At 34.4% G+C, this 11,538-nt stretch overlaps 1 protein-coding gene across 2 annotated transcripts; it reads right to left on the reverse strand.

The window, feature by feature from the left end:
• Positions 1-78: 78 nt before the first annotated feature.
• Positions 79-7,931, reverse strand: LOC132180736 (secretory carrier-associated membrane protein 1). 2 transcript variants are annotated; one of them, XM_059593654.2, is made up of 13 exons: positions 7,680-7,931; positions 6,764-6,829; positions 5,924-6,025; positions 5,745-5,807; positions 5,030-5,063; positions 4,810-4,932; positions 2,738-2,800; positions 2,558-2,651; positions 1,559-1,604; positions 1,407-1,474; positions 978-1,026; positions 517-582; positions 79-427 (listed from the first exon to the last, which is right to left on the reverse strand). In XM_059593654.2, exons 1-13 carry the CDS (start codon positions 7,731-7,733, stop codon positions 341-343), a joined length of 915 nt encoding a protein of 304 aa, XP_059449637.2. In that variant the 5' UTR covers positions 7,734-7,931; the 3' UTR covers positions 79-340. The 2 variants fall into 2 exon arrangements, with proteins under 2 accessions (XP_059449637.2, XP_088372397.1); XM_088516271.1 differs by lacking the exon at positions 6,764-6,829.
• Between the last annotated feature and the right edge of the window lie 3,607 nt (positions 7,932-11,538).

Consider the following 11,538-nt stretch of genomic DNA (forward strand, 5'->3'; position numbering starts at 1 on the left):
CAATGACATCTAATTCCTTTAAGATCTGTCGATAGAATGGCATTTGCTACTAAATAAAATTTAACTTAATTTCACAAATAAAAAAAGTAAATGAACTTAATTACTGGGTGTGCGAGGGATCGCGATGTCTAATCCGATGGGACCCGAAAAACAATAGTAAAATGTGTTATAGATTCATCATTTTAGTAACAAAATACAAAAAGAAACAGATCAGAAGGTATAAAACTGTAAAGCAAGCCAAAAAAAGGTGTGGGGAATGAATTGAGTGAGTAAATAAACTCTTCTGGCAAATCGGGCAAAGTCCATTCACAAATACCATCTACGTTCGATTTGCGCCATGTCATAGTGCCGCCCTCATGGTCCCTCTTGCTGCCTCACGCTTCATCTCAGCAGCCTTGCCGCTGCCTCGGAAATACATGTATACTTGCTGCACAGATAGGAACAAATAAGAGAGTCTCAGAAGCCAACACACTAAACCTTATAATGGCAGCAAGTTAAAAGTCAAAATTGTTAAACCTGAATAACCCAGATACTGATCAATGATTCTACGCAGAAGAATGCAAATCCAATCAGGTAGAATATCTGCAAGTAAGAACAAAAGCATTGGCAAAAAGCAACCATCAACATCAAACCATTAGCATGCTGACATAGCACTTCACGCCTTCTCGTCCTTTTTATTTTGCATTTGGCAACATTTAAACCTAGACCTACCCTGAACTTTACATGAGGATTTGGCTTGCGTGCTGTGAAAAAAAAAAAATTACAGGAAATATCCTGTAATTTTTTCAACAGTCCAAATTTAATTCCACTCTTTCTTTCTCATGGAAAACTTGAAATTCAATTTGGACCAGTGAATGTAATTTTTTTTTTTTACAGCACCTAAGCTAAACCCATAGCTGAAAGCCAATTTATTGTCGCCACAGTGGTCCAGTAACAACATCGAAGTCAACATAGAGTAACAAACGCTTAGAACTTACCCCAACCAAAGCATGATTGCTCAACACATCAACTGCAGGCAAAATACCTCTGTCCACAGGAACACACCATAAAAACATCAGCTTCAGAGTACAAAATAAACTATTGACATTACACTAGGAAATACCAAGTACTATGCATTATGCATGGCATAGCTGCTTTTTAGTAAAACTTGACAAATATAACGAGTAAATAAGGTTGGTTACTAATATATGCAAACACACTGGTATAACGAGTAAAAAATATAGGAACTTCTGCCACCATTTTTAATTAGCCAAATATCCACAAAAGCAATTGTAAGCAGAAGATCTTAATTTTTTCCTCCCCCGCTTCATCTATATTTTTGTTAAACAAACCATTGAAAAAACCATAAACCAGCTATTGTGTAGCAAAGCAAAGGCCCTTGATGCATCAATTAAGCGAAATCTTACGTGAGAGATTTCCCCTTGAAAATAATGGGAGGAGCAACGGCAGCAAAGACGCAAAAGCCAATGTGTATCTGCAAAGAAAACAACAGAATTGAGGCAATCCCAATACATCTGTGCAGAAAGGATATCTAAAATAAGAACATAAATGAACTTACCACGTAAGACAAGAAAAACCACCCAAACTTCAGAGCACTATCAGTCCTGAAACAGGAGATTGCACATAATTTTAGAAAAGAACCTGATGTCAGAACAAACAAAAGACAACATAAAATCAAGGACACGAGAGCAAAAATGAAAACATCTGCTTATTATTTTTTATCACTCCCATCCAATGTAATGTATGAAGCACAAAAGGATTACTATGGCAATTAACAGGTTTTACTAGAGATAAGATGCTCAGTGACCTGAACTACCTACATGTCAAGACATCCATTAGTGCTCCAAATCTCATGGAGTAAATGTCCTATTATTCCAAATGGCATATTGACAGTTTTTACAAGGTACCTGACAAATTACCTGCAATATTGACAACTACTTAGAAGCAGGGTGGCATGGACATCCATTATGTACAGATTTAAATCACTATGGACACTCTGAGACACTGATTATCATCATATTTTACTATGAAAATTTATTGTTTGTCAGCCTAACTGATTCAAATAATCTTAATGTGAATCAAAAACTACAATTTGTAACCACATGCTTTCCAAATTCAGCATTAGTTTAAACACAATCTCTTCCTTGTATCTCACGTTCTTTCTTTTACTTGACTATTAAAAAAATGAACAAAGACTAAAAAAATGCTTCCTTCCCAGGTACCATAAATGCATTACATACGTTTGCCAGTAATCATTTGTTTATGCTGCCCATAAAACATTTTATATAATGTTTCTCCAACATTGAGTCAGTATTTTGTGTCAATCTTCCCAAGTATGTCACATTGTTCCTATACTTCCCCCAAATTTACAGACTCGTCCCATGGGATGACGTGCTAGAGCTCCAAAATGTTGAAACCCATCCCATAGTAGGAAAAACAAAAAAAAAAAAAAATCAGAACTAATCATTTCATGGCCACACAAAAATGCGGGAAATCTCCTATAGTTTTTTCCCAGTGGTGAACAAAACAATTGGGGTCGAATCAAACAGGATAGTACCTCATAGCACGATAAAGAGGGCGATACCACAACACATATGCTCCAGGAACCCCTGATATGAAGTAGATGATAGCTAGAAACCAAATTGTTGGGCCTACAACAGAAGATAAGTTCAAGACCAAATCCGGCAAGACTTATATTATACAATTATGGGCCTTATAATTAATTTGCAAAACTAACCTTCTCCTTTGATCCAGGCTGTGGTAACAGCCACGATATTCCACAAAAGACACACAATCAAACCTGCAAAATATTACAAAGTTCAAAACTCAAAGTCACTCTTTTAGGGGTTTTTTTTTTTTTGGGCATAGTCAAAGTCAAAAGATACCATCTTGACTTTGTTTTTATCAGAAAATTTTCCGTACAAAGCAGGGAATAGAATAAAGTCACTAAGATCTGCCTCAACCAGCAGAAAAGAGGCACATCCCACAACAAGAAGCTACAATGTCCATCTTATCAGCATAAGATCTTAAAACCATAAAAATATGCAGGAGGCATATTTTAAAAGAAAATGAATAGTTTGTCAAAAAGAAACTTCAGGCAGCTAACTTGACCAGATCAGGGAACAAACAGTAAAAGGGGAAAGGGGGGAGGGGATTCGAAGCTTTGAAACAGCATGAGTATTAACTCAACCAGAAACTTGAGGACCAAACCTTTTAGACATGACTCTTGTACTCTAGACATTAGTCAAGCTGTAGGACTCATTTGGTACACAGAATGGTCATTCCTTTAGGAATAGGAATGAGTATTATTGGAAATACAAGAAGTTGGAATGAAATGACAGATGACTATTCTTATTCTTTTGTTTAGTGACAACACATGATGTTCTTACAGGAATTAAATCAAAATTCCTAAAATACCTAAGCCCCAAATAGTATTTTCCAAAAAACCACACTTTAATTTTACACCAATTTTTTTTTTTTTTTTTTTAAAAAAAAAACATCACAACATGGGTGGCCGGCCACCCTAACAAAACACTAGGGGTGGTCCCCCAATGAGCATTGGGGGTGGCCGTGACCACCCCAGTGCTATCGGAGGTGGTCAGCAAACCCCCGACAACGCTTGGGGGGTGGCTGCAACGACCCTCAAGCCATGAGGGTGACCATGGGTGGTTGCGGCCACCCCCAATGGCACCAGAGGTGGTATGACAACCCTTGGTGTTCTGTTAGGGTGGTCGGCCACCCATAGAATAGTAAGAATGTTTTTTTTTTAATAAGTTTTGGATTTGAAGAAAAAAAAAAAGTTTATTAGAAATTCCATTATGTTCCTCTAGGAATAACTATTCCTCTTTGTAAGGAAATGGTATGCAACTAAACAAAGGAATAGTCATTCTAGGTCACCGCATACCAAACGTGCCTTTGTAAAGATCCATCCCCCGTTTAGCATAGAACATGCCGATACCCAAGAATAGATCTCTTCATGATCTTATTACCAATTTCGAAACATGGAATTGCATCTCAACTTAATTAATAATGTGGACAACATTCTCTGGCTATTATAAGCTGTGATAGATATTAGAACATGTGGTCTTTCTGTTTGAATATGCTAGATTTTTTTTTTCTTAAACTACTTTTTGAATATGGTATGGAGGATTTAAGGAATATCAACTTCATCTACTAGCTATTAGGATTTACATAATAGAGACTCTTTCAGAATGCTACCAGATTCTTTCGGTACAGACTAGAAGGTCTTAAGTGGGAATTTAGATGCCAGTAAGCTCTAACTCAAATGGCACCTTCTCTCCTCATAAGAATAAGGTGGAGGGTGAAGTCATAGATTCAAGACCACCGGATGTGTGTGTAACTTACAATCAACAAATAATATAGAAAATTGTTCTCCTTGTTCATTATAAGTACTGATATAGGTACCAACCTTCATAAGAAGGAGCCAGGTGAATTTTTCTTTTCATAGCTTAATCATTTAAGTTGGATACTCCAACAATCTCATGAGCTTCCTAATGCAGCTAGAGGTAGTGGCTTTATTTTTTCACAGAAATAGGCAACGCAATTTTCTTTTTGTTTATTCCCCACCCAGCAAAGAGAAGAGATAGACAAGGGTGCATTACTTTCAAATAGTGCCACTGGGTTCCACTTACGAAGAAAGTTATAACATTTTAACATCAACTTGTTAACTTAAACTACTTTAATTTTACAAAGAAAAGTGGGATAAATACAGATACACAAGTGAGTAACATATGACCCGTTGAAACACTGAATCTAACTGTCAATAGATAGCACTTTTAGCTAACTTACCCAAGTATGTCGTAAAAGCAATATACTGAACTCTTTGTAGATGGATAGGTATTTCATTTGCAATGTCATGATGGATGAGAGGTAAAAATGGGGGCCAATTTTTCTCCTCTATAACAACTCCAGCTGCAAAACAGAATAAAGATCTTGTAAATACATGGAAAATTGGCAATGCACATCATTACCAATGTTTCTTTTAAGCACATATGAAAAATGGATATACCTCGTGATATGGCGTCTTCCCTCCGTCTTATTTCCTGCAGAGCATCATGAAAGCTGATATGTGATTACCAAATAAGCACAGTTTATGTCTAAAAGCACATGAAATTACCCAACTAAATTTATTTATTTTATTATTATTATTATTATTATTTAAAGTAATTGGCCCCAAAAAGGAGGTGGATGGAAAGATTTGAGCTAGTAACCTCCACTTCATGAGGTGTGGTCCCCAGCCGATTATACTACCGCTTAGGGTTAAAATTACCCAATTAAAACTAAGGCCGTGCTGACAGCATATATTGTACAATTTCAAATTTAGTTTCCACATAAAAGATACCTACATAAAAAATACAAGTATATATGCATATCAAATATACATGTATTTATATATAACACATATTGAAAGTAATGTCAAGATGATAATTTTAGGAGAAAAAAATAAAACAATAAAGTTTTTGGATGTGAATATTTTGTTAGACCTAAGTCAAATTTAACAAGTGGCCGATTATTATCCTTTCCCTGCCAGCATTTACACATAGCATGCACTTTTCCTACTAGAAAATAATTGCCTAATATGAACCCTGAAATCAACAAACTTATAGTGATTTCAGTCCCATTCGTGTCGAAGAATGGTCTACAAATTTTTTCTAAAAGCATCAGTTATGTGATTTATGAATCCATGTTCAGAAGTGACCATATGCAATTGTAGGAGTAATTACCTGTTCCCTCCTTTTCAATTCAGCCTCTTTAGCCTGGAGCTCCTTCTCCTTTGCTTTCAAATCCTAATGTTAAACAGGAAATAAATTTAAAAGAAACAGAAGGGAAATATGTACTCAAACAGAACATTCAGATAGCAAAATGTACATTCCAATTTAACATTTTGAGTACTTTAATCCACCTTTCCATTATCAAGAGGAATATCAATTGTAGCACCACGATCATAAGGTTCAGGAGGCAGGGGTGAAAGCCTTGAGGTAGCAGGAGGTACACTTCCGGGATTCTAAAAATGCCAAAAGAATCTATATGAAGTCAGTACATTATGAAGGCAATATCATGCGCTACTGCATGATGAAGCATCCACAAAAAAGAATAGGTAAAAATGTCACGGTATGCACCCATAACTTTGAAAGTGCAGTCTCCCAGAAAAATTCCATGAAACAAACAAGCTAAGCAAGTGATGCAGACAGTGTCACTGGCTAGAAAGATTATGCATAAATAAATGATCAGAAGAATAGGAATTAAGAGTGTTGCTTAAGGCATACTAGTGAATAATTCTCATAAATCAAATAAGCCGAAATATCCTCTAAGTCTTACTCTAAAAGTGAGTGCATTAAGAGCACTCATCATCCCAGAGCACTCTAAAAATGATCCACCACAGCCTAAAAAGGGTCCTCTTTTAAGTCAGATTGCATATTCTTGTCAAACCTTAACAACTCTACCAATTGGATTCCAACATCATCAAGTATGAAAACTTTGATGAGTCATTTAAACAATATAAATGGATTTCTACACATACAAATCCAACATTTCCAATTCTTTAATATTGGGAATCCATCAAGCCAATATCATGTGCATCCATACCTCTGGACCAAACACAACGTAAAAGAAACCAAAAACTATGAGTAATGTTGCATTTATGAAAAATAAAGCACATCACAGATGCTCTTCAGCATTAGTTGACCGAAAAAAGCCTTATGCTAAAAGCAAAGATATAGGGAAAGGAAAAGGGCAAGCTTACTGTCATATAAAATGCACCTCCGCCATAGTTTGATTGCCCCGATCCTTTCCCTCTAGCTGTGGAATCCTATAATATTAACAGAACTTTGAATCATATCAAAAATGGTAAATAAAATAAAAAAATAAAAAAAGCGATAATATAGAGTACATGACTTACGACAATTCAATAACAATTAGGAGCATTACAAGACAAAATATATTCCCATCTATAGGTCACCAGAAAACTCTCCAAGAGTATACAAAACAATGAAAGTTATCTCACAATCCATGATATAACTTCGCGCATTTCAATTTGCTCATAATAAATCAAGATTTTCTTCTTTGTTTTTGTTAAGGCAAAAATCAACCATCATACTCATCCTCATGGACAAAGACTACTAAACAATCTCAGGCCTATCAAGTAATTGAACACGAATTCTTAAGTTTTAGTACCATATTTCAATAAATAAATTATACATCTAATCTCTTAAACCTAATTCGCTTTAACAAGTGAAACCATTCTAAAAATAAAAATGAAAATAGAAGTAACAGTAATCAAATTCCAATTATGCTCCATCTTAACAGGTGAGAATGGGATTACGCAATAAAATCAAAAATATAAGACAATAGCTCCTGGGATCCAGAAATTTGTATTCTTCACATTTCCTAGAATTTCCCGGCAACCAAGCAGAAAGTTAATTTGTAAATAAGGAAAATACAGGTAAAAAATGGATACGTGAGCCACACTGAGATTGACGAACTCGAATTCGCAGAGGAAATGAAATGCCAGAAACAGATCTAACTACGAAATCGAGATAGAAAACAAAACAACAAAATCCAACAAATCCACAGGCCAAAACAATTCCTATTCCACAAATTTCAAATCCAACCAACATAGATGAATACAAAAATAATGTATTTATAAACGTAGAACTTACCGCAAACGGATTGACCTCTTCTTCCTCGAAAGGATTGGAATCGTAGCGACTCATTGTATGGAGATCGGAACTCAGTGAGGTAAGCGCAATAAGATCTGAATCAGGAAAATTAGGATCTTTGGGAGGGTTGGTTAGGAAGAAGAGTGAGAAGTAAGGGAATCGCTGGAATATACGGATTTTGGATTTTGGAGTGTATGTTTGTTTCCCAGGAAAATAAAAAAGAGAAATGGCCAGAAGTATTTCGCGCGTGTAAGAGAGAGGGACGTTTTTCTTATAAGACAAAAATTTTCTCCTAATCTCATTTAAAATAGTGTAGTGTCTAAAAACATTTAAAACGCACATTAAATTGTTAAGGTCATTAATAGCAGTTTACTAACTTAGACTAACGTTTTAAATGTTTATAGACGCTTGACGCTATTTTAAATTAGTTAAAAAATAATTCCTCCGGACGGATTTAGAGGTTTGAAAAAAAAAATTGTCTTTTTATATTCGTAAGAAAAGTAGGGTTTGAGTTTCGGTCGGTATTAATTAACCAAATTTGAACGTAATAATTTTGAAAATTGTTTTTTTAATTTTAGTTTGAACAAGTGTTTTAACGTGAAACAAAAATGAAAAAAATACATTTTATGAGATGTATATTTGAAAGTATTTTATATTTTGAAATGTGGTGTTTTATAAAATTTAAATCTAAAGAGTATTTTGTGTTTTAAATTATAGTTTTTTTTGGTTAATAACGTTGTTTTTTTGTTGTTAAGTTAAAGATACTAACAAACAATAAAAGAGCACAATATTTGTTGGTGCAATGACCTCACGCCACTTGCTATGCAAGAGAAAAAAAGGGTTAAAAAGGTTTACGAAGAAAAGGGAAGCTGATTAAGAGAAGGTAAGAGACAATATTTGCCAATCGCAAACTGAGTATAACCATTAACCGTTTTGGTAAGCGGTTATTAAAAATTGTTAATCGTCTAGAATAATTATGGTTAGCAGTTTTAGGGATAGGGAAAAGCGATTAATAACAAACAAAAAAAAAAACTGTTATAAAACTTCCGATTATTGGATTGAATAACTGTTAACTGTCGGTTATAAAATAACCGCTAACTGCCTAGGCAGCTGCGGTTGTGATTATTAAAAAGTGATAACCGCCCAAGGCGGTTGTGGTTAGTGATTATAGCCAATAACCGTCGGTTATAACCACTTGAACACTCTTAAAGCTGATGAGAAATTTAGGCAAAATTTAGTTAAGTTAGAATTGCATACATGAGTGAATACTCTTACTTCCTTTATGTAGGTAATAATCTATGACCTTAAAGGGAGAATTGGCTGCAAGGTGCTATGCATGGGTGAAGCTGCACTCTAGTTGGGTTGTAGTCTGTCGAACCCTCAATGGCTTATGAGTCCCGATGCTCTTAGAGATCAGCTAAAATATGGACATAAATTTTCTCTACATAATTTGGTCTATAAAATTAATATGTGAGAAACATATAATTTTTTAATTAGAATGTGATAAACACATTTTTCTAATATAATTATTAAAAATATATATTTCTGACCTGCTTAAAGGTACACGTAGCAATTTGATTAACCATGAGTAAATTTCTATCCCTAAACTAATTAACACAACAAAAATTAAATTTTTATAGACTTTTTTTTTTTTTTTTTTGTAGTTTCGAAAAGTCACGTGCCAGTCACAATTCAATCCGGAGGGAACGCAACGCATATAAATTATATTGAATATAAAATAAAATAAAATAATCATATGGTAATTCTATAATTTGTAAAAGGAAGTTTTGCATGGCACGTTAAGTTATTTTATAAAAAAATATATAAAATGGAGTAAAATATGATGACTGATGACGACATATAATAGGTACTACTAGTGTAAATGTGATCCAAATTTTTATTATTTCAAAAAAAAAAAAAAAAAAGGTCATGTATGACTCTTGATAGAGTAGTGATTAACAGAACACTAGTGTGCATGAACAGTGTGCACGCCAGTGTTCATATATTATAAAATAATATTAAAATATTATTTAAACAGTAAATAATAATAATATATGAACACTAGCGTGCACACTGTTCATGCATGTCAGTGTTCTGTTAATCATTACTGGCTTTTGATAAACCGTATTATAATTAAATGTTACTTGATACAATAATAAATCCTGTATTAAAAGTTAAAAAAAAAAAAAAAAAAAAAAAAAAAAAAAAAAGAATTAACTTGGATTAGGATATAGGTAATTCAATTAACCTTGGGTTAGGGGTGACCAATTAAATGTCACAATAATAGTTGGAAAATGATAAGATTTAATGGTTCACCATACAAACACTATGAACAGATTTGCCAACTTTCCTCCACTTCTTCATGAAATGATGGTTTAATCTAATGTACATCCAACCAACCCCAATTGGTGACATTCTCTCTTGGACATAGCAAGTGTTTTTTTCATGGTTAGGGAAAGAGATAGTGGATGGGCAAATTATAGATCTGGGGTGCGTGTTTGGATTAGGGTCTCTTATAATTGGAGATTGTGATCTGATTCTTTTGATCTATTTGATTGGGGAGGAGATATTTTGTTTGGACACAGGTTCCCTACCTAGCCTTTTTCTCAAGCACAAAGGCATGTCTCACTTATGTTTTGCGATTCTATTGCCCACTCCTCTTTAGTTTAAGGGTGGCCTCCTCTTGTTCGAGCAAAGGCTCTCTAACCATGCTCCCTGCTCGGGCAGAGAATTGTTTCTCACAAATTTACTGCAGTTCTATTGCCCCTCCTTTTTGGTCAGGGATTGTAGGAAATCTTCATTGGTGTGTGTTTTGTTCACCTTCTTTTTTCTTTTTTAATTTTACTCTTTTGCTTACATTTTATTCCAATGATGTGGCATTTTTAACGTTATGACATTTTTTTAATGATGTGTTATTGTCGTGACAATTCACCGTGGTATAAGTATAATATGGTGAAGTTTCATTGGAGCTGATTGTACTGTATATACACGTATCTCGAAAAACTAACAGATATGATGTGACATATGAGTTGTATGTCACTATTCACCATAAAAAATAAAAATAAAATAAAATTGAAAAAAAAGCTAACAAAAATAGCATGAAGAGAGTGATTTGATTACGGAATATACCCTCAAGATTGATTTGATTGGTTTAAACCCTAAAGAATAATTTGATAAAAAGTCAAGCCCAATGAATTTTTCACTAAAATTATTATGAACAATAGATCTATCTAGAAATACTGATTTATACATTGCATTTAGGACTATTACATTTAAGGGCAAAAAAAAAAAAAAAAAAAAATTGAATAAGGAAAGGGTTACATGAAACGATCCTTCCCACTCTTGATCTGAAAGAAAGAAGAAGTGAATGATCCTAAAAACAAAAATGAGGTGAGCTCCCCAACAACAGACCTAAAATAAACTAAAACGGTATAATAATAATTGCAAAAGGTACAAAATTGGTCAAACAAGTGATCCGGTCCTCTCAAGGGACTGCTCAAGATGGTTATAGAAGCAAAATGGTCAAAAATTAAGGTGAACCTATTTGAACCACACTAGAAACCAGCAACAACCACTAGGAATGGACTAAAGCCGAATTAGCATTGTAGTAGTCCATTGAAGGGACTGCAGTAAAGAGAGGAAACAACACAAATTCAGTTACAAAAGTCTCCACTAAAAGATCAAAACACCTAAGAGCTGAGAGACAGCAACCCACAAAACAAACAAGCAGCCAAAAACACAAAAAATTGCAAATCACAAGAAAATTAAAAATACATGGAAAATAAAGAAAATAGTAAAAAAGCCCACTGAACAACGGCTTCACCAGAGGACAGGGCAAATGGAGGCAGACGGAGGAGGC

This window comes from Corylus avellana, chromosome 5 (genome assembly GCF_965113065.1).
Source record: "Corylus avellana chromosome 5, dhCorAvel1.hap1.2, whole genome shotgun sequence".
Lineage (NCBI taxonomy): Eukaryota > Viridiplantae > Streptophyta > Magnoliopsida > Fagales > Betulaceae > Corylus > Corylus avellana.

What these genes read in the sequence shown, in the direction of transcription:
- LOC132180736 (XM_059593654.2), bottom strand. Translation starts at nt 7,733, where the DNA reads ATGAGTCGCTACGATTCCAATCCTTTCGAGGAAGAAGAGGTCAATCCG. An exon ending in GGAAGACGCCATATCACGAG is followed by an intron (nt 4,933 to 5,029) that starts GTATATCCATTT and finishes TCTGTTTTGCAG; the next exon opens with CTGGAGTTGTTATAGAGGAG. An exon ending in CCTCTTTATCGTGCTATGAG is followed by an intron (nt 1,605 to 2,557) that starts GTACTATCCTGT and finishes CTCCTGTTTCAG; the next exon opens with GACTGATAGTGCTCTGAAGT.